Consider the following 23827-nt stretch of genomic DNA (forward strand, 5'->3'; position numbering starts at 1 on the left):
TTCAGGATTCTGTATCTTCTGCCTGACAGAAGAGATTGTAAGAGGTCGTTACCAGGGTGCGATGGGTCTTTGATGATGTTGGCTGCCTCTCCGCAGCAGCAAGCTGTATAAATAGAGTCCATGGATGGAAGGTTGGCTTCCATGACAGTCTGGCTGTGCACACCACCTTCTGTAGTTTCTTACAGTCCCGGGCAGAGCAGTTGCCCTACCAGGCCATTATGCACCCGAACAGTATGCTTTCAATGGTGCATCTGTAGAAGTTGGTGAGGGACCTTATGGACATGCTGAATTTCCTGAGCCGCCTGAGGAAGAAGAGGCTTTGTTGTGCCTTCTTGACTGTTCCATTTACGTGGGAAATCCAGGACAGGTTGTCGGTTATTGTCAATGATTTAGATGAGAACATAGAAGGCATAGTTATTAAGTTTGCAGATGATATCAAAATTAGTTGTATAATGGACAGTGAAGAAGATTATCTAAGATTACAAAGAGATCTTTAGGTCAATGAGCTGAAGAATGGTAGATGGAGTTTAATTTGGCCCAATGCAAGGTATTGCATTTTGATAAAACAAACAAGGGCAGGATTTAAACAAGGGCCTTGGGTAGTGTTATTGAACACAGAGACCTAAGGGTTAAGGTACACAATTCTTTGAAGTTTATGTCATGTTTAGACCGGGTGGTTAAGAAGGTGTTTAGCATGCTTGCCTTCATTGCTCAAACCTTTGAGTATAGGAGTTTGGACATTATATTGAGGTTGTACAGGACATAGGTAAGGCCTCTTCTGAAGAACTGTATCCAGTTCTAGTCCTGCTGTAGGAAGGATATTATGAAGCCAGAGGGGATTTGGAAGAGATTTACCAGAATGTTGCCAGGAATGGAGGGTTTGAATTATAAAGAAAGCCTGGGTAGGCCGGACGTTTCTCACTGGGGCATAGGAGGTTGAGGGGTGACCTTATAGAGGCTAATAAAATCATGAGGGGTATAGATAAGGTGAATGGCAGGTGTCCTTTCCCTAGGGTAAGGGGATTTCAAGACTAGGGGCCATATTTTTAAGATGATAAGAGAAAGATTTAAAAAAGACATGAGAGGCAATGTTTTTACACAGAGTGTGATTCATGCATGGAATGAACTTCTAGAGCAAGTGATGGATGCAGGTACAGTTACAATATTTAAAAGACATTTGGATGAGTACATCAATAGGAAAGGTTTAGAAGGATATGGGCCAAATGCAGTCAGGTGGGACTAGTTTAGTTTGGGAACATGGTCCGACCAAAGGGTCTGTTTCCGTGCTGTGTAACTCTATGACTGTCACTCACCTCACAACTGGAATTCAGCTCTTTTGTCCATGTTTGAACTTAGGCTGTACTGGGATCAGGAGCTGAGTGACCCATGCAGAACCCAAATTGGGCATCACTGAGCATGTGCTGCTTGACAGCACTGTTGATAACACCTTCCATCACTTTACTGATGATCGAGAGTAGACTGATGGAGTGGTAACTGGCCGGGTGATTTGTTGTGCTTCCTGTGAACAGAACATACTTGAGCAATTTTCCACATTGTCAGGTATATGCCAGTGTTGTAAGAGCTCAGCGATGAGTGTGGCAAGTTCTGGAGCACAAAATCTTCAGTACTATTGCTGAAATGTTGTCAGGGCCCATAGTCTTTGCAGTATCCAGTGTCTCCAGACATTTCTTTATATCATGTGGAGTGGAGTGAATTGAATTGACTTGACTGAAGATTGGCATCTGAGATACTGGGCACTTCTGTAGGAGGGCAAGATGGATCATCCACTTGGCACCTTTGAGAATCATAGAATTGCTACAGTGTGGAAACAAGGCATTCAGCTCATCAAGTCCACACCAACACTCTGAAGAGCATCCCCGCTTACCCTTCATTTCCCATGATTAATCCACCTAGCCTATACATTCCTGGACACTATGGGCAATTTAGCCAATCCACCTCACTTGCACGACTTTGGACTGTGAGAGGAAAATGGAACATCCAGACGAAACCCATGCAGACATTGGGAGAATGTCCACACAGACAGTCACCCAAGGCTGGAATCAAACTTAGATCCCTCGTGCTACGAGGCTAACCACTGGGCCATCATGGCCTAGTGCAAAAGATAAGGTAATAACCAAATCCATCGTTATGGAGGATGGGCATATTTACAGAGTCTTGACAATCCTTTAAAAAAGACTGGATGGACTTCTGAGGGGACATGAGAAGTTATTGGGTCTGAGCTGCCAAATGAACTGTGATTTTGAGGAATGACGCTGTTCTGATTGATCTACTTAAAGTTTATAGAGATATAAAAGGCAAGGCACAGATCCACATGTCCAGTTAAGAAAGGATTGTAATAGGAAGATCTAGATGACTGACAAAATCAAATTTTCATCTGCAATTTCTTGAGCAGCAATTGTTTCTATGAAAATAGCCAACTGGTTTGTACTACATCTCTCACAATTTAACTTTTGCTTTTTGGGATAACGAGCATTAAAATAACAGAGGATTTTGATAAATATAATAAAAACAATGCCCATTATAAAATTGCACTGGGCTGAGTGAATCTTCCATTGTGTGTAAAGGATTGATCTGCTTATTTGAAAAAACATATCATTTATTCGATGGAAGTCAGGGAAGGTTCACTTGACTGGTTTCTGGGGTGAAGGATTCAGCTTATGAAGAAATGTTGGACAGGTTAGGCCTTTTTCCATTGGAGCTTACATGAATGATAGATGATCTTATTAAAATAATGTGTGACCCTGAGAGGATCGGATTGGGCGGATACCCAGAGGATGTTTCCTCTTATGAGACTAAAACTTAGTGACTTGGTTTAAGAATAAGAGGACTCCCTTTTAAAACAGAAAAGAATTATTTTTCTCTCAGAGAGTCATTAAGAGTAGACTTCTCCAGAAGAGAAGAGAGACCAGATCTAATATATATTCAAAGCAGAGTTAGATTTGTAAAAACCGGAAGAATAGCAGATGCCGTAAATCAGGAACAAAAACAGAAGTTGCTGGGAAAGCTCAGCAGGTCTGCCAGCATCTATGAGGAATAAAAATCAGAGTTAACGTCTTGGGTCCAGTGACAGATGCTGCCAGATCTGCTGAGCTTTCCCAGCAACTTCTGTTTTTGTTCCTGATTTGCAGCATCTGCAGCTCTTTTGGCTTGTAACAAGAAAGTGGAGCTGAGACTACAACCAGACCAAATGTGATCTTATTGAATGGTGGAGCAGGTTCTAGAGACTGAATGGCCTACTCCTGTTCTTTCAGTTCTCACACACATTAACCTGATGTTATATCAATTTCAAAGTATTATTTGTTAAAATACAATGCTGTTTAATAAACCAAACAGTAACTGTGGTGTTAATTGTAGACATTCCTGTGAACACTATATATAGAATATTTAACAAAAATTAAAACAAATTTCTCTTTGCTCTGCGCTTTTATTGAGAAAAGTTCATTGCTGTTATTTCATTGCTAAATTGTCAAAATCTCGTTACAAAAAGAAAGATACAGTGATTTATACAGAGTTCTTGACATTTTTGTTTCTTTCGAATTTTTTCGATTTAGTAAAGACATCATCCGACCAAAGACATCATCTCATCAGTTTATCTGGTTCCCTCCATTCCACTTCATATGATGCCCTTCCCTAAACCTTTGAATAAATGCCAGTTCCTTCAGCTACTACACAGACCACCACATCACAGTGAGTTTCAGCAGCCTGATGTGTCCAAATCACCAAACTCAACAGGCTTAGTATAGATTAAATGTACCTTTTCCTGGTGACCTCTAGCTCCACGGGTAAGTTAGAATGAAGGATCTGTAATGTTTAATACTCTTAAACCCCCACAACACCATTGCTGCCCAGCAGAATACTCCCTAATTTTACATGTGAAAGGGTAGGGCATGACGTAGTGGTATTGTCACTACAACCTCAGGTTAATGTTCTGGGGAAGTGGATTCAAATCCCATCACGGTAGCTGGTGAAGTTTGAATTCAGTGAAAAGCTGGAACGAAGAGTTAGCCTAACGGTGACTATGTAACCACTGCTGGTTATCATAAAAACCCTTCTGATTCACTAATGCCCTTTAGGAAAGGAAATCAGTCATCCTTACCTGGTCAGGCCCATGTGTGACTCCAGATCCACAGCAGTGTGGCTGACACTTAACAGTCTCCTGGGCAATTAAGGAATGGGCAAGAAATGCTGGCCTCGCTAGTAAGGCGCATGTTTCGTACAAAGAAACAAATATGCAAATTTGGCATTTAAATGGTATTAAATCCCACGCATTAGTGCAGTGTCAGCATTTTCAGAGCGTGGGCAACTGTCAGTCCGGGGACAATAGCAATTCTGATTTAGTTAACCCTGATGGTGGGAATGGGAGGAGGCTACAGGTTTAACATAGATTGGTGCCTGATATTTTTGTGAAAACGTCTTTGGCAGGTGATAGTCAGAATCCAAAGCAACAGCATAAGTGGCTAAAAACAAGAGTGTTGACCCAAAGCAATCAAGTGAACAACAGATGATCCAGAGAGCCGTATATTGTTATGTTTAACGTTCCCCTTGGATATCATAAGCAAAAAGTCCCCCGTACGTAAACCCAAGATAAAAGGTTATGTTCTCGTTGCCATGGGGCATTGATGGGAAATGCAATGGCAAGATTCTGATCTTGTGGTGCTTGCAGTGACCCCGTACAAATATTGTTCCATTTTCTGTCCAGCCTTTAACCCGCTTCAACTTTTGGGTGACTTTGGGGTTCTTCCACACATCTCCAGTGAGCCACTTCCATCTTCGTTCATTTAGGCCGCTCGGAATTAGCTTCTCAAGCAAACTCTTATGAACAATTTTGTCAAACCCATGCCCATTTCCCAAGAAGAAATGTGTATAAATCTGTTTCTTTCTGGAAGGCAAATTCTTCATTTTGATGTTGTAGAGCTTTCTCATTGTGTCAAGGGCTGTGTCAAAGATTTGACATTTAGTTTCATTGGGTTCCTGGTCATAAGCTTCATCTGGCCAATACAATAAAGTAAGTAAGAAACAGGCACTTGATTTGTTGTATTTATATTTTGGAAACTGCTGACTAAGTTCCCTCAGCTGGCTGAACGTTAGCAGCTTTGAAGACCTTGGTGCCACACAGGCAAGTGCAATATGACTAAGTGTGAAGTTGACAAGATCAACCAGATCTAGTTTCTCTTTCTGATGATCTTCAGGATACATGGAGATTATTTTCTCTAGTTTTTCTGCAACTCGATTAACTTTTTGGTCAGACAACATTGAAAAAATTGATGTAATGTTTCCACCACCATTCCTGGAAATTTGCAGACGCCTTACCAGGGGGGACAAGTGAGAATTTGTACTCTGTTTTAAGTTTTGCTCCTCCTGTTGTGTAAAAGAGAAATAACGTGCATAGATTTTTGTTTTCTTTATTAACCATTTCCTAGGATTGTGTGCATGGTCTTCCGTATTGCTGGTTCCACCTTCATCGTCTTCACATTTGTCAGTTTGAAAATAACTTGAATCTTCAGATATCCATTCAAGTGCCTCATTTATCCCCTTCTGCAGGCCTTTCAATTTCCCATGGAAGTTTTTCCAAGGTTCTTTAATTACTTCTGGAACGTCTTTACCCAGAAGATACTCTGTCAGTTTTGTGTAACTGCCATCTTTATCCTTCTCAAAGATATCCAGCAGTGAAAGAAGTTGCAATAAATGACACCCAACCTCTACTTCACCAAAGAAACCAGAATTATTCATAGAATCAGGTTCAGACTGTGCTGCCTTCTGAGCAGCCCTGAAACACTCAATCGCCTTTACAGCTATACTTATTGCTTCTGAGAGTTTGTCAGGAGTAACCACCTCAGTTCGCAAATGTGTTAGATCAAACAGAACGTTCAGCTTTTTTCTGTACACTTGTCCTTCAGTGTCTAAAATATAAGAATTAGTTGGCAAGTGATATTTTGCATCTTCTGCCCACTTTATGGCATCAGTAAAATTTAGGTCCTTGTAATGCAGTCGAGCTAGCTGCTGCGCAAAAAATGGATCTTTGCCGAAGCATTCATAAGCTGCTGTCAGAATTTCCACCGCCTTTTCTGGAGCTTGCTGCTCATTGCAAATATCTTCAATCAGAGGGGAAAAAACAGTATCCACACTGTCACCTTTGCTTCTTTTGTGACGTCGTATGAACAAGTCTCGAACAAATTTAATGAATTCATCACGAGCAAATCGATTCTCAAAAAATGCCTTTTCCTTAAGAAAGTCCATCGCAATTTGACTCCGAGGCTGATCTGAGATCTGATTCAGTATCTCCTTGGCAACAAGTGGGTGAACAATTCGGATCGACTTAATCTCACTGGTGCAGTCTCTGAAGTGTATGAACAAAAACCGTGCCTGATCATTCAAGGAGGTTTCAAAGTTTTTCAGGCGTATGTGATCTATTTGAATACCAAGGTTCAAAAATGCTTCACAATGAGAGAGTGAAATGTTTGAATTCTCCACATAGTGGTTCAGTAAAGCGACGTACTTTATCAATCGAGTAACAGGAGAAGAGTGATCAATACCTTCCAATAAATGTTTCACAAAATCCTGGATGTATTCTTCTGAAAACTCTTCACTCATTAGAACAAATGTTAGTATAAACTCTGGTTCAAAATGTTCCTCAAGTTTCTTACGTTTGTTAGAAAACAACGTTTTCTCTTCCTCTGTTAATTTGTGCGTAACAGCTACTGCTTCCAGTGGGATGTTTTTGCAGAGTTTTTCAGCATTATTAGATCTCCGACAGTTCATAAGTATGAAGAGAGGCCTCACAATATTCACCATCTTGCTGCCAATTGCAGGTATTAATTCATGCTTAATTTCATCAAAGTAATCTTCATCAGCATCTTCAAGCAGCAGCAGTACTGGCAAGCACTGAGTCAGATCATTTTCTTCATACTCAAGTAGCTGGATTGCATGTTCACAGATTTTCCCAACAGCACATGATAGTTTAACAGTTGCACATCGCAGCTGCTTTCGGAAATTCCACAAAACCTGTCGCGCCACAGTGCTCCCACCACTGCCAGGATGGTGAAATACGTGTACTGTAGTCACTAACTGCTTCCCTGACGAACCCTTTAGCATTCCATCTATAATGTTAACAACTTCCTTGTAGGCATTCCGCTGTATCACTGCTTCACAATATCCTCGCTCTGCCAGCATTAAATTCAGCCAGCTGATTTTACCACCACGATAAAAATCTCTCTCAATTTTGGTTATTTCTGTCTGATCCTGAACATCTATTTTATACTCTTCACACTGATTGACACTCAGTATTTCCAGTGTGAACATTCTTTCTTCATCTGTAGTTTTGAGTAAACACAGGCCCCTTGTTGACACCGGTAAGTATCTGGCACTGTCAACTAACGTTGGCAGCATGGTTTGGATCGTGTCATTTACATGGTTAAGTTTCATCCCAACAATGCTCATCTGGTCAATAGTTTCAATGCTGCATGAAGGCTGTGCAAGATTTGCCCACTTCTGATAGTTGTCATCGCTCTCTGAAATACAAATGATGTCATTTCTGCCGTTCATTTCTGCATAAAATTCATGGAAGGTGTCCACCAGAGGTTGTTCTACTGGTGACAAAAGGAGGAAAAGTACAACAAAGGAACCATTTGGTAGAATTTCATTGCAGATCAGTGAGGCTGTCCTCTTCAGGTGTTTCTTTTTGCTTATCACCCATGTATTCACATCACACGGCCTCTCATCACCATCATAATGATTGCACCCATTACAGAAGATCCAACTGGTTTGATCAAATAAACATAAGCGTTTCTTCAAGTCACTCACACTCTCTCGGTCTTCACATTTGTAATCTTGTAAGAAGTGAACGTTGGCTGGGTGATGATTTAGGTAGTGCTCAAAGAAACCATTGGTCTTCGAATCAGGATCGAAGTCAAACACACAAAAGACGTTCATATGCAATAAGAAATTTAATTTCTGTAAATCTTCTGGTTTACATTTGTTTATAACAAGCACATACCGCTGACTGTTATCCAAGTATTTCTTGCCACCTGTCAGAAGAATTGATAGTTTCCTTCCCAAATCCTCATGGATTTTGCTTGGCTCCTCTGTGGTTTCTGCTATTTCTCTTTGTTTGTCTCTTTCTTGCATCCCTGAGACAAATTCATCCTGACTTTCTTCATCAATAGTTTCAGTTTTTGCTCCCTTTCTTCTGTAGATGGTCTTTTTCTCATATTCAACTTTATTTTTCTTTTCATTAAAATTTGGAAGACAAACTCTGTAAATTTTGTTTCTCACAATCTTTATTGATGGGTTTACATCAATCTCAATAACAAACTTCCCTTCACTTCCATTTTTGCTGATCACTTCCACAAATTTGGGGGGGCGAATGCAATGTCTTGCATCCTCAGCGTACAGTTTGAAGCATTTCTCTATGTAATCCAATGCATCAACATAGATGCTAGGATCTTTGACAGGGATACCTATTATTTCACCATGTGTATATCCAGAATGATCATTGCCATTCTCAACTCCAAAATGAATTGTACCATTACTTCGAACATTCATGCACCCAGAAGCAAATCTGATAACTTCATTGGCAAATTTGGCTTGGAGCCGTCGTCTGTTCAATGTTACAGCGATAGCAAGAGATTTATATTCATGACAGGGACAAATTAAATTTATGACCCCAGTTTCTGGTGGAAGGACATTGTTTCTTACGTATTTAAAATTGATATCTTCCTTGTCAAATGGACGAGGTTTGCATGGAGTCTGAGGACTATTTTCATTGACCTTCTCAAGTGTGCTGTCAAGATGAGAGTCAGTAGAACTGCTTGCGGGGTCTGATGTTAAAGCAGTAACTTGACCCTGGCTTTTCAATTCCTCTTTGTTTGGCAGAGGCTTTGTCTGTGATGTCTGACTGGGAGTGCCATCTGGACTACCTTGCATTGGAGAAGTCTTTTTGCAATCTCTCACTTCACTTGTGCTGCACTTGGCCAATTGTAAATTCTGACTATTCAATAGTTCATTCCTTTTATTCACAATCAATTGTATCTGACCTTGCTTCACATGAAGATCTTTAAGGTCCTGTTTGCTCATCACTTGCAGCACTGCACCAGTGACCTGTTCCTCATACAATGTCTGTACGTGTTCTTCTTTGACTCGAATATGACATAACCAGGTCCGCACCTGGTCTTCATCCCAGTCTTCCATTTGTAGCTGCTTTAGATCTTCTGCAAAGCAATGAAACAAAAAACAGTTTGAGTTAAAGTATCAAAAGCACATTTCCTGAGTTTAATGCATCAAACTGCCAGGCATTACATCTTGCAAAAGTCTAACTGCTTGCAAAAGGTTTAGGAACTGCTAAGCAACAAAGTAATTATTCTATTCTAGCAAGATCAGTCTTAATTATGGGCTAGTCATGTTAATTGGTCAACACAAATAAATAGTATTAAGGCAGTTTTTGTATCTGTCAGTATTTCCTGCTCAAACAACCGCATGCAAACTGAAACAGAAACTGAATTTACAGCTGGTCTATGGGAGCGTAGCCAATCAGTACAAAGCTGTAATAGTTATATTTAAGCAGCCATCGTAACAGGCAATTATACACCTTTGTACCACAGATCACCGATTGTAGGTTCAGTTTTCAAAGGAGCCGTGATGATTTGTTGCTGTGCATCTTGTAGATGGTATGTGCCGATGCCATAAGTCATGGAAGGAGTGAATACCTAAGCTGTGGACCAGTTGCTAATGTGGTTGACTCTTAACTGCCCTCTGGGCAATTAAGGATGGGTAATAAATGCTGCCTGGCCAGCAACGCCCTCATCCCATGAATGAATAATGGGAAAAAAAAAATCAAGCAGGCTCAGTTCTCGATTGTGTTAAGCTTCTTCAGTGGTGCTGTTATAACTGCACTAATCCAGAAGTGGAGTATGCGCCCTTGACTTGTGCCCTGTGGATGGTGGACAGGCTTTGAGGAATGTTCAGTTGAATTGTTTATAGCACACCATAACATATCCACATAATATTACAAAAACTGCTAAAATCACCAAATTTTACAAAGGCAGTTGCTGCTACCAATGTTCTAGCAGTAATTATGGAAACCTGTGCTACAGAATGTGCCACTCTCTCATCAGGCAGTTCCAGTCTCACTGCAGCACTGGCCTTTCATGTGGGAAAACCATCCAGATATGTCTTGCCCACCAAAAGCTGGAAAAATCTAATCTAGCCAATTGCAGCATCAGTTTCCTCTCAATTAGCAGCAACATTCGGAAAGGTATTGTTGACAGCAATATCAAGTGGCATTTATTCAGAGCTACAAACTCCATGAGAATTAAGAAACCAAGATTTATAGAATCAACATTTGCTGAATGATACCCACCCCCAATGAAGAAATCACCTGAAAAGATTTCACTTTTTAAAACTTTGACTTGAAGTTTTCAAGTATCAATGTAAATTAACAGGCAAATCATTTTCAGTACTGCAGAAGGAATAGCAGATACAACAGAGACTATATCACCAATTTTCCGGACAGTCCATTCCACTAGAAAGACCCCTGCTTCAGCCACAGGTTTTCGAAGCAGAATTTCAGTCTCATTCCTTCAAGAAATTAATAAAATTAGCTCGTGTAAAGTCTTGTGCAATCTTCTGCATAATGGCACACATTTTTCAGAATCTTCTCAAATTTTTTCTCATCATTCATGGTAACTTTGAATATACTGGAGCCAAATTTGCAAGTTGTAAGAGGAATACAGTTTACAGAGAGATATTGATCGGTTAAGTAAGTGGGCAAAAAGCTGGCAAATGGAGTATAATATTGGAAAATGTGAAGTTCATTTTGGAAGGGAGAACAAAGTATCATTTAAATGGAGAAAAGCTGCAGAAAGCTGCAACACAAAGGGACTTGGGAGTATTTGTGTATGAAACACAAAGCTAGCATGCAGATACAACAGGAAATCAGGAAAGCTCATGGTATGTTGGCCCTTACTTCAAAGGGGTTGGAGTATATAAGTCGGGAAGTCTTAATGCAACTGGACAAGGTGTTGGATGAGACCACATCTGGAGAACCATGAGCAGCTTTTAATCCCTTGGTTTAAGGAAAGATATCATTTTATTGGAGCAGTTCAGAGAAGATTCACTAGAATGATCCCCAGTATAGAGGGATTGTGTTATGAGCAAAGGTTAAACAGGTTGGGGCTCTACTCAGTGGAGTTCAGAAGAATGAGGGTGATCTCATTGAGACATACAGGACTCAAAGGCTTGACAGGGTAAATGCTGAGAGGATGTTTCCCCTCATGGGAGAGTCTAGGAACAGAGGACATAGTCTCGGAATTAAGGGGCACCAATTTAAGACTGAGCTGAGGAGGAATTTCTTCTGAGAGAGTTGAGAGTATTTGGAACTCCTTGAAACAGAGAGCTTTGGGGGTAGAGCCCTTGTCTATATTTAAGGTTAAGGTAGATTCTTGATCAGTTGGGGAATCAAGAGTAACAGGGAAAGGGCAAGAAAGTGGATGAGAGGAATATCAGATCAGCCGTGATCCTATTGAATGGTGGAGTAGGATTGAGAGGCCAAATGGCCCACTCCTGTTCCTATATTGTACAGTCTTATGATCTTACCAGAACCACCTTTACTTCCACATGATACAGCTAATTCTGGGCATTCAGAGTTGTGAGACAATGCCGGGTTTTAAGATTTGTGTTTTGTGCTGACTTCTTTGAGAAAGAGATTGGGGAACAGGTGATGAGCAGTCTATGAGAAGATAAACAACTTGTGAGGCCTTGGGTTTTTTTTTTAAAAAGGTTGGAACAATAGAAGCAGCCTGAATGGGTGTGGTCAAGCTCTCAGAACCAGGATTTTTTGTTAGCTTTCAGCACTTGCTATTGGGGTCTTGAAGAACTGGAAACTATTTTTCCTTCTTTCAATTACAGCCAAAAACCTGGGCCTCTCTTCCTGGACTGCTCGATTGCATGTGAGACAAAATCTGTTTTCTGAATTTGCCTTTTTGCCATGGGGTGTGTTTATAGGTTGCTACTATATTGGAACAGTTAATTAGTAATAGTTACGGTATCTATTATTCTGTTAAGTTTTCCAATAGAATTAACGTATCCCAAGTTTTTGTTTCTTTTGTTGTATTTTAACTATAGTGTTTAAATAAATTGTATTTTGCTTAACACCAAGAATAAAAGCATGGATTATTTTCTAAATGGGCAAAAAAATTCAGAAGTCTGAAGCGCAGAGACTTGGAAATTCTAGTCCAGGATTCTCTTGCAGGTTGTAAACTTGCAGGTTGAGTCAGTAGTTAGGAAGGTAAATGCAATGTTGGCATTTATTTTGAGAGGACGTGAATATAAAAGCAGGGATGTACTACTGAGGCTTTATAAGGCTCTCATCAGCCCACGTTTGGAGTATTGTGTGCACAGTTTTGCGCCCCATATCTCAGGAAGGATGCACTGGCCCTGGAGCGGGTTCAGAGGAGATTCACAAGAATGGTCCCAGGAATGAAAAGCTTAACATATGAGGAACATTTGAGGACTCTGGGACTATATTCATTGGAGTTTAAAAGGATGAGGGGGGATCTAATTGAAACTTACACAATACTGAATGGCCTGGACAGAGTGGATGTTGGAAAAATGCTTCCATTGGTAGGGGAGACTAGGACCTGAGGGCACAGGCTTAGAGTAAAGGGAAGACCTTTTAGAACGGAGATAAGGAGAAATTTCTTCAGCCAGAGAGTGGTGAATCTATGGAATTCACTGCCACAGAAGGCTGTGGAGAGCGGGTCATTGAGTACATTTAAGACCGAGGTAGATAGGTTCTTGATTATCAAGGATTACGGGGAGAAAGCGGGAGAATGGGGTTGAGGAACTTATCAGCCATGATTGAAAGGTAGAGCAGACTCAATGGGCTGAATGGCCTAATTTCTGCTCCTATGTCTTATGGTCTTAAGTAATTCACCTAATCGAATTGCATCTGGAATACAGCACTTGACATTGATCTTTAAAATAAGAAAAGTTATGGTCTAGGCTTCCTTCTTAATAATATATTTTGAGGGAGTCTGGTTTGGTTTATAACTGTTGGAACAAATAGCAACCACAAGCTTTTCAATTGCTCAGGAGTCCAGATCTCCCACTCATCTCGCTGAGTGTCTCTTCTTTCCAGTTATTTCCTTTCCTCACTGTATCTGGGTGAAACATATTTCAACTGCCTTCCTGTTGTATTTTAACTATAGTGTTTAAATAAATTGTATTTTGCTTAACACCAAGAATAAAAGCATGGATTATTTTCTAAATGGGGGAAAAAAAATTCAGAAGTCTGAAGCGCAGAGACTTGGAAATTCTAGTCCAGGATTCTCTTAAGGTAAACTTGCAGGTTGAGTCAGTAGTTAGGAAGGCAAATGCAATGTTGGCATTTATTTTGAGAGGTCGTGAATATAAAAGCAGGGATGCTTTTATCCCTGACAAAATGACAAAAATGACAAAACTGATTTTAAGAATATTTTTCAATTGTTTTCAAACACAATTACAGATTTGCCAATCATTTTAAAGTAATCACAAACTTTCTTTATGGTTATTGCTTCTGTTTACTATTACACCAGCAAAACAGTGGCAGAGTAAGTCGCTCCATTTGGAGCTCCACTCTGCTCACCAGTTCTCTCTCCCTCTCTTTCTTTGTCCTTCCATTTTTTTCCTCCCCTCTTCCATCTCCCTCTGGAGTAAACCTATACCCCACCCCATCCACCCCTTTTAACTACCTACCTAAGGAGTTTGAGTTGCGACCGGGAACAACGTGGCAGGAGCTGAACTCGCGGATTGTGTCCTGCAGCGATGATGGATCGAGCACGAGTTGGAGCGATGGCAGCAGATCAAGAGTGGGCTGGCAACAGTGGGCTGGCGAGACAGCGGGATGCTGGCAGCGGCATGGCGTGTGCTGGCGAGGCAGCGGGACGCTGGCAGCGGCATGGCGTGGGCTGGCGAGGCAGCGGGAGGCTGGCAGCGGCATGGCGTGGGCCGGCGAGGCAGCGGGAGGCTGGCAGCGGCATGGCATGGGCTGGAAAGCCCGAAGCGAGACAGCAGCAGTGGACAGGAATGTTGGACTCTCTTAAGTTACTTATCCTTCCCTTATCTTATTCTATGTTAATGCGAATGGCGCCATGTATGCACAACGAAGGCACACACTTTTCACTGTATTTTTACACATTGAATACACCTGACAATAAATTATTCAATTCAATTCGATTCGGGATCAATTGCCAGTGGGCGCGTTTGGGTTTCTCTGTCTATGGCAACCAGAACACAAGGACATGTCTCAGCCTCCAAGCCGCATGGTAAGGTGGAATTCCTGTGTCACTTTTAGTTAAAAGATAAATTTAAACATATGACCATCATGAAAGCTCAGCATTTGTAATGTTCAAGAATAATCCCCTCAACATTGCACTGTTTAATTTAAGCCAGGAGCATTAAATCTGAAATGAAATGTCTATATGACTTTGGTCCAAACATGCACCCAAAAGCTACATCCCAGAGGCAAGCTGACAATATCCATCTTTACACAGCATTTGACCAAGTGAGGTATGGAGCTCCTGTGGGGCAATGGTAACTTCCCTACCTCTGAACCAGAATCTCCAGGTTCAAGTCCCTAACAAGGACTTGTTAGTCATGGAAGCAGTGTTGAGGATATGGTTCAATGGGCTGGTAATTAGGCTGGGATTATTTTCACCACCTCTGGGAAGAAAAGCCATATGAAAATATGATAAAAGAAATTGAACAGAGCATCAAAGAACTTGAACAAAGCTAAGGTCAATGGGAATCAGGAGAAAACACTTCCACTGTTGTCTCTTTCTATTCATTCATGGGCTGTGGGTATAGTTGGTTAGGCCAGCATTAACTGTGCATCCTTAATTACCCAGAGGACAGTCACGAGTCAATCACATCACGTGTAGACCAGGCAAGATGAAGGCAGCAGACTTCTTTCCCTAAAGAACACGAGTCAACCAGATCAGTTTTTCCAACAATTTGCAATGGTTTCATGCTCATCATTAAATTCTTTATTCCAGTATTTTTTCAACAAATTGAATTCAAATTCCACCATCTGCCACAGGAAGATGACCAGGGTCTCTGGATTAATAGTCCAGTGCTAATGCCACTACACTAACTTCTGATTGGAGTTATTCCTAGCACACAGGAAAATGATTGTGATTGTTGGCCAAATCATCACAGACCAGGACATCAGACCTTCAAGGTATCCCCCTTGGATGCAGCCTGTTAAGTTGCTGTTAATGAACTTCCAACATGAAGTCCAAAGTGGTGATATTTGATGATGATTACACAATGTTCAGCCCAATTCACAACTCCTCAAGTACTGAAGCAGTCAATGATCATATGCCTCAAAACCTGGGCAACACTTAGGCTTGGACTAATAAGTGCCACACAAGTGCCAGACAATATATACATCTCTAACAAAACAAAATCCAGCCATCTGCCCATTGATATTCAATGGCATTTGCATTGCTGAAACCTCCACTATCAATATCCTAAACATTACCATTGACTAGAGACTGAACTAAACTAGTTGCATAAAAGCTTAGGCTACAAGAGCAGGTCAGAAGTATAGAATTCTGCACTGAATAATCCATCTCCTTAAAGCCTGTCCGCTATCTACAGGGAATAAATCAGGAGCGCCCTGGAGTATACTCAATTTTCCTGGATGAACGCAGTTATAACAGCACCACTGAAGAAGCTTAATACCATCGAGAACCGAGCCTGCTTGATTAGCAACTGGTCCACAGCTTAGGTACTCACTCCTTCCATGACTTATGGACTCTGGCAGCAGCACATACCATCTACAAGATGCACAGCAACAAATCATCATGGCACCTTTGAAAACTGAACCTACAATCAGTGATCTGTGGTACAAAGGTGTATAATTGCCTGTTACAATGGCTGCTTAAATATAACTATTACAGCTTTGTACTGATTGGCTATGTTCCTGTAGACCAACTGTAAATTCAGTTTCTGTTCAGTTTGCATGTCGTTGTTTGAGCAGGAAATACTGACAGATACAAAACTGCTTTAATACTATTTATTTGTGTTGACCAATTCACATGACTAGCCCTTAATTAAGACTGATCTTGCTTGAATAAAATAATTGCTTTGTTGCTTAGCAGTTCCTAAACCATTTGCAAGCTTAGGTACTCGCTCCTTCCATGACCTACACCATCGAGAAGGACATGGGCAGCAGATATGTGGAACTTTCACCCCCTGCAAGTTTCCCTCCAAGAGACACACTATCCTGACTTGGAAATATTTCATTGTTACTGACTCAAAATCTTGGAATTGCCTCCCTAGTGGCCTTGTGGGTCTACCCACAGCACATGGACTGCAGCGGTTAAAGAAAGCAGCTCACCACTACCCTCTCAAGGGCAACCAGGAATGGGTAAAAAGTGTTGGCCCAGCTAGCGATACCCAAGCCCTGTGAAATAATAAGACAGTGAAATGATGCAGATTCTGGAGATCCCAGCCTCCTCAGCTCCATAATTACAAAGGCACCAAAACATTTGTTTCACTTATTATGAAAATAAATCCCACAAGTTAATTGTCTCAATACAGCACACAATGCTCAGACATATGATGAAACAATCACTTACGGCTATCTATTGAGAGGTTTACAGACATAGTAGTTCTGACAGGCTGAATTACATATCAAGGATTAATTACATATTAAGGATATTATGAATTACATATCAAGGCTGAATTACATATCATTCTAAATCATATTTAGTTATTGCGACACCTACCCATTACGGTTCTTGAGATTTTAATCTGAGCCAGTGGCAATCGCCTATCTCAGTTCAGTTTCTCTGTAAAAGAAACTCCATAAATGAATCAACTTATTGATATAACAGGAGCAAATATCTGTATTGCTGTAAAAGAAACATACTGTTGAATCTTTTCATCTTGAACCAATCAGGACAGAGTCACAAGAATACCAAATCTCAAAATAAACAACAATTTATATTGTCTGAGAAGTTTGGTTAGATAATTTATTTTGTTTGCTGATGAGATGTGGCCAGCATTTATTGTCCGTCGCTAACTGTCGTTGAGAAGGTGGTGGCAAGCTGCCTTCTTGAACGCTGCAGTCCACTTGCTACAGCTAGACCCAGGATAACATGAAGGAGGGAGTTCCAGGATTTTGACCCAGAGTGTGGGTTCACCATATAAGCTTGATGAAAAAAAAGGGCATACCAAAGCTACCCTGTGGAATAATAACTGTCCTGATTAGATCACTTTACACTGTATATCATGTAAACACAAGAATGGGGACAAGGCCATCACCTTTGGCCCTAAAAGATGCCCAGTCTATTTCAGACTACCCTACAAGTGGAGGGTCTCAAAATCTGACTGAAGGGTGAAGTCGATATAACAAGGTGTAGAGCTGGATGAACACAGCAGGCCAAGCAGCATCAGAGGAATGGGAAAGCTGACGTTTCGGGTCTAGACCCTTGGTTCATCCAGCTCTACACCTTGTTATATCAGATTCTCCAGCATCGGCAGTTCCTACCATCTCTGAAATTCAGCTGTTTTACACTACTATACAGTAGAAAAATGAGCAGGGTTCTCCAATAACAGGATGTTGCCATCACGCCAAAAAGACCACACAAACGTGGAACATGGTATACGAATTTCAGTGCTGGCATGATGCTAGATATCAAACATCACATCCCTTCAGCTGTTTGAACAGGTAGAATACTGACTATAGCCAAAACAGGCTGTGGTTGGAAAACATAGAATATTGCGTTCAACATTAGACATGTTCCTCCAATTGGACAATATTTGTAAAACAACCCTGACTGTGCCAAGAAATACATCCAAGGCAATTGAAGAATATCTGTTGGCTTTGCAATGTGGCTCCATTATGGATGTTAAAAGCCACATTTTTATCCACAGAGGGCCTCGTTTTTCACAAACAAAAAGAACATTTCCATGCATTGTATCTTTTTAAATGAATGACAACCCAGAAATAGCTATTCCCTGTTATATTGCTTATGGCAATGGCTTGACCAATCAGAGTCAACTTCCTGGTTTAAATTTAAACAAAAGGTTGGCAGTTAACCGTTCCCTGGTGCAATCTCCATGTCAACTCCTCCACCAGACTCCACTTACTAACCAGTCAGCACCTTCGGGCGACACGGTGGCACAGTGGTTAGCACTGCTGCCTCACAGCGCCAGGGACCTGGGTTCGATTCCAGCCTCGGGCGACTGTCTGTGTGGAGTTTGCACATTCTCCCCATGTCTGTTTGGGTTTTCTCCGGGTGCTCCGGTTTCCTCCCACAGTCCAAAGATGTGCAGGTTAGGCGGATTGGCCATGCTAAATTGCCTGTAGTGTTCAGGGAGGTAGAGGGTGTATATTAGGTGGGTCATAGGGGGATGGATGTGGGTGGGATGCTCTGAGGTTCGGTGTGGACTTGTTGGGCCGAAGGGCCTGTTTCCACACTGTAGGGATTCTAATTCTTCTCGTTCGGTATAAATGATAGTTTCCTTTAACATGTGGAATTCTTGCAATTCTGTCCTGATGAATGTAAAACAAAACTTCAAGATCCCCTTCCTCACCAATACTCAAGAGCTGGACAAGCAAACATTTGTAAATTGAAACAAAACTGTTAAATCACCAGTCTCCCTGATGATTGCCTCAGGAACTAGAAATGTTCATATTTTTGTAATAAGGAGTTACCTTTAAAAGGATAGATAACAGCGCACTGTATCAGCCTTCCTTTCCTTCTTTGATGTCACATGTCTCGCACAATTGCCTTCCATTTTCATTTCTCTCCCAATTCCAAATCCCATTTTCTATCCCGTGACATTATCTGCATCTTGGCTCTTTATATCCAATCCATCCCTCATCTATGGGCAAAGCGCAGGCAGGTGGAAGTAGCTTAGTTTGGGATTATGGTCAGCATGGACTGGTTGGACCTAAGGCCCTGTTTCCGTGCACTACGACTCGGAAGACAGTTCAATGGTCCCTGTCCAAAGGGTTTGCCGAGCTGATCCTTTTGGCTTTTCAGGACTTGGCCTTCCTCCTCCAGATATTTTCACTTGCTTGCAGGAGGTGCAGACCAATTAGTTCACACTGTATCGGAGTTACTAATTAACAGCCACAGTTCATAAAAACTGATGAGTGGAAATAAACTACCTTTCTTCAGGCTTGAGGTTTTTACTGCAGACCAAGAACAACTCCTTCCTTTCCAGTGGTCTAATGGTTTCATCCCCAAATGTTCGTACTCACTCTCTCTCTCTCTCTCACTCACACACACACACAGGCTTCGAGGAGGTTGAACAATCAGAAAATTGTCGGTTTTGTCATCGAAACTGATCACTCCACAGCTACTTGTTTCTGGCCAAATCTCCCTTTGTACATAGCCTGGGACTCGCTAGTCTGTAGTAACCTCCCCAAAAAGCAGCTGCACAAGCAACACTTACAATGCATCTGGGTATTTTGCTTCCTTTGAAAAAAAAAGTGCAGAAATCCTTTCAACAATTCTTAGATTTTAAAATAATCATTCTCCCATTTTAGTCCATAATCAAAGAATGAAAAATAAATAGGGCCCATCACTCCATCTCTTGCTGCCCTGCTCCATCTCCATCCCTTGTCCATTGCAGTATTCTTTTCAACATTCTCACTCCTCCTCCTCCTCCTCCAACTGCTTTATATCTGTTCACCTTCCATTCTGATTCCCCTTTATCTTTCCAGTGCTTTCTATAATTCCCCATTTAACCCCAGATCCCAAACGCCCTCACAGTTTCCTCCATTCACCCACCATCATCTGTTCTCATTTCTTCTCCTGTCAGTCCCCTTTCTCCCTTCCACTTGACCCCATCTCACGATTAATCTACAGGCCTATCCACAACCCTCCCAAATCCTGCCTCTTTCTTTGTACACCACCACCCCCCACCCCCGCCACTCTCTCAGCTCCATCTAATTATTAGCTAAAACAATTTGATTGATTAATTTATACATTTTGTACTAATTTTACAGCAATGACGTAAACGTTTCAATAAATTGAAGACTAGCTCATTTCCTCACACCTCCAAGTGAAGAAATAATGAAGTCTGTGACTATAGAAACTAAAACTTGAGGGTTCAACCAAACCAGAAAACCCTTAGAGGCAAGATGATCAAAACTTACCCAAAAATGTTACTTGATGAGTGATTCATCAATACTATTTTACAGAAAGTTCAAATAACAATCAGTACTTGTAGAGACGAGAACAACCAGTTTCAGTTTCCAGTCAAATAGAATCGAAACAAAGAATTGCGAAACTGCAGAAACACCCGGAGATAGTACAGAATGTTATCACATTTCACTGACGCAATCTCCACTCTGCAAACAAAATCTGAGAAATTACACACCAATCAGATTCATAGCCAGAGGAGCAGGAAGGCTGACATTTCGGACCTAGACCCTTCATCAGAAATGGGGGAGGGGAAGGGGGTTCTGAAATAAATAGGGAGAGAGGGGAAGGCGGATAGAAGATGGATAGAGGAGAAGATAGGTGGAGAGGAAACAGACAGGTCAAAAAGAGGCGGAGATGGAGCCAGTAAAGGTAAGTGTAGGTGGGGTGGTAGGGAGGGGATAGGTCAGTCCAGGGAGGACGGACAGGTCAAGGGGGCGGGATGAGGCTAGTAGGTAGGAGATGGGGGTGCGGCTTGAGGTGGAAGGAGGCGATAGGTGGGAGGAAGAACAGGTTAGGGAGGCGGGGACGAGCTGGGCTGGTTTTGGGATGCGGTAGGGGGAGGGGAGATTTTGAAGCTTGTCAAACCTCAGGGGATCTCTCTCCCACTGCAACTCTCTCGTAATCTCTTCGGCCTTGAAACTGCTCGACCATGTCCTGAAGCAAAACAGGTACTACAGCCACGTCACCTTTCTTAGTACCTGCCTACGGAACCAATGGACTACAGTCCACATTCAAGCCTTCCCAATTTGGCCCCAAACATGACAATGTCTACATTCATAGCATTGAGATCCTTCAGAAGCGTTTCTCCCTGTGACTCCTGAAACACACACTCGCAGCAATGCGCCGGCATCTCCGGGCACTACAATCAAGCCTATCCTAGCTCGGACCCTCCCTCTCCCAGACCTGCAAAGGACCTCTCCTGTTTTTTATTCTTCGTAGGATCCACAACCTGAACGCACAATTCTACTCAGCTTTATTGGACACTAAAAACCGTAAGTACAGTAAACTTACTGGTGCCTGTGACACAAAACGGGCTCTCTCCACCTCCCAAATCCCCAACCCTACCCAGGACCTTCCCCACAACGTGCCTGCTGCCATTGGCCATGAGGCCACTGTCGGAGAACCCACAGATGACGTCACATCCGCCACCACTGGGTACCCCACTTCCAGGACAGCGAACACCATCACTGCTGATGCCACCGCCTCCATTCCCGAGACCAACACCACAGACACCAAAGACGCGCCTACCGTCACCGCTGCTGCCGCCGCCTACCCCGCTCTGCCCACCTCCGATGCCGCTCCGCCCATCACCGACTCCGACGCAACTCCGCCCACCGCCGACGCCGACGCAACCCCGCCCACCGCCTGTGTCGCCGCAAGCCCGCCCACAGCTGACGCCGATGTCGCTCTGCCCACAGCCTCCACAGCCAGCAGCTCCAGAGGGGACAATAGCACCCAGCCCTGCCGAGTCTTCACCATCCCCCCAGACCTACCCCTTACTGAGGACGAACGGTCAGTCCTCAGTAAAGGGCTCACCTTTGTCCCCCTCCACCCACACATCAACGAATACCGCTCACATTTGGACATAGAGCAGTTTTTCCGCCGCCTCCGCCTCCACGCTTACTTCTTCAACCGTGAACCTAACCCTCCCTCTACTGACCCCTTCTCCCGCCTCCAACACACCCCTCCTCCTGGATACCACCCCAAGGCCTCCTACCCTCCATTGACCTCTTCATCTCCAACTGCCGTCGAGACATCAATCGCCTTAACCTCTCCACCCCTCTCACCTACTCCAACCTCTCCCCCGCAGAACATACAGCTCTCCACTCCAATCCCAACCTCACCATAAAACTCGCGGACAAGGGAGGCGCAGTTGTAGTATGGCGCACTGACCTCTATGTTGCCGAGGCCGGACGCCAACTCTCCAACACCTCCTCCTACCACCCCCTTGATCATGACCCCACCCCCGAGCACCAAACCATCATCTCCCAGACCATCCACAACCTCATCACCTCAGGTGACCTCCCACCCACGGCCTCCAACCTCATCGTTCTCCAACCCCGCACTGCCCACTTCTATCTCCTTCCCAAAATCCACAAATCTGAATGCCCTGGTCGACGCATTGTCTCCACCTGCTCCTGCCCCACCAAACTTATCTTCAACTATCTGGACTCCATTTTCTCCCCCTTGGTCCAGGAACTCCCTACCTACGTCCGTGACACCACCCACGCCCTCCACCTCCTCCAGAACTTCCAATTCACCTGTCCCCAACACCTCATCTTTATCATGGACGTCCAGTCCCTATACACCTGCATTCCCCACACAGATGGCCTAAAGGCCCTCCGCTTCTTCCTGTCCCGCAGGCCCGACCAGTCCCCCTCCACTGACACCCTCATCCGCTTAGCCGAACTCGTCCTCACCCTCAACAACTTCTCTTTCAATTCCTCCCACTTCCTACAGACAAAGGGGGTGGCCATGGGTACCCGCATGGGCCCAAGCTATGCCTGCCTCTTTGTAGGTTACGTGGAACAATCCCTCTTCCGTACCTACACTGGCCCTAAACCCCACCTCTTCCTCCGTTACATTGATGACTGTATCGGTGCTGCCTCGTGTTCCCACGAGGAGCTCGAACAGTTCATCCACTTCACCAACACCTTCCACCCCAACCTTAAGTTCACCTGGACCATCTCTAACACCTCTCTCACCTTCCTGGACCTCTGTCTCCATCTCGGGCAACCACCTAGAAACCGATATCCATTTCAAGCCCACCGACTCCCACAGCTACCTAGAATACACCTCCTCCCACCCACCTACCTGCAAAAATGCCATCCCCTATTCCCAATTCATTCGCCTCCGCCATATCTGCTCCCAGGATGAAGCATTCCACTCCCGGACATCTCAGATGTCCTCATTTTAAGGACCGTAACATCCCCCCTCAGTGGTCGAGAACACCCTCCACCGTGTCTCCCGCATTTCCCGCACCCCATCCCTCACACCCCGTCTCCGCAATAACAACCAAAAAAGAATCCCCCTCATCCTCACATACCACCCCACCAACCTCCGGATCCAACACATCATCCTCCGACACTTCTGCCATCTGCAATCCGACCCCACCACCAAAGACATTTTTCCCTCCCCACCCTTATCTGCTTTCCGGAGGGACCACTCTCTCATTCACTCCCTTGTCCACTCCACACTCCCCTCCAGCCCCACCACACCCGGCACTTTTCCCTGCAACCGCAGGAAGTGCTACACCTGCCCCCATACCTCCTCCCTCACCCCCATCCCAGGCCCCAAGAAGACTTTCCACATCAAGATGTTCACCTACACATCTGCTATTGTGGTACCCTGCATCCGCTGTACCTGTTGTGGCCTCCTCTACATCGGGGAAACCGAGCAGAGGCTTGGGGACTGCTTTGCAGAACACCTACGCTCGGTTCGCAATAAACAACTGCACCTCCCAGTTGCGAACATTTCAACTCCCCCTCCCATTCCTCAGACGACATGTCCATCCTGGGCCTCCTGCAGTGCCACAACGATGCCACCCAAAGGTTGCAGGAACAGCAACTCATATTCCGCTTGGGAACCCTGCAGCCCAATGGTAT

The 23827-nt window shown here is 43.3% G+C and overlaps 1 protein-coding gene across 5 annotated transcripts in view; it reads right to left on the reverse strand.

The window, feature by feature from the left end:
- Nucleotides 1–3434: 3434 nt before the first annotated feature.
- The window catches only part of LOC109929525 (serine/threonine-protein kinase/endoribonuclease IRE1), a 111900-nt gene continuing 91507 nt past the window's right edge, over nucleotides 3435–23827 (reverse strand). Inside the window, exons 1-3 of one of the 5 annotated variants that reach the window (XM_020529191.2) lie at nucleotides 20174–20282; nucleotides 16788–16850; nucleotides 3435–9227 (exon numbers count right to left, since the gene is read on the reverse strand). In XM_020529191.2, the coding sequence (XP_020384780.2) occupies nucleotides 4552–9227; nucleotides 16788–16791 (4680 nt within the window). In that variant the 5' untranslated portion in view covers nucleotides 16792–16850; nucleotides 20174–20282 and the 3' untranslated portion in view covers nucleotides 3435–4551. Of the gene's footprint in view, nucleotides 9228–16787; nucleotides 16863–19180; nucleotides 19286–20173; nucleotides 20283–23827 lie in introns of those variants that run through there. The other 4 variants (XM_020529183.2, XM_048610794.1, XM_048610793.1 and 1 more) reach the window with 4 other exon arrangements.

Source organism: Rhincodon typus, chromosome 23 (assembly GCF_021869965.1).
Source record: "Rhincodon typus isolate 14 chromosome 23, sRhiTyp1.1, whole genome shotgun sequence".
NCBI lineage: Eukaryota > Metazoa > Chordata > Chondrichthyes > Orectolobiformes > Rhincodontidae > Rhincodon > Rhincodon typus.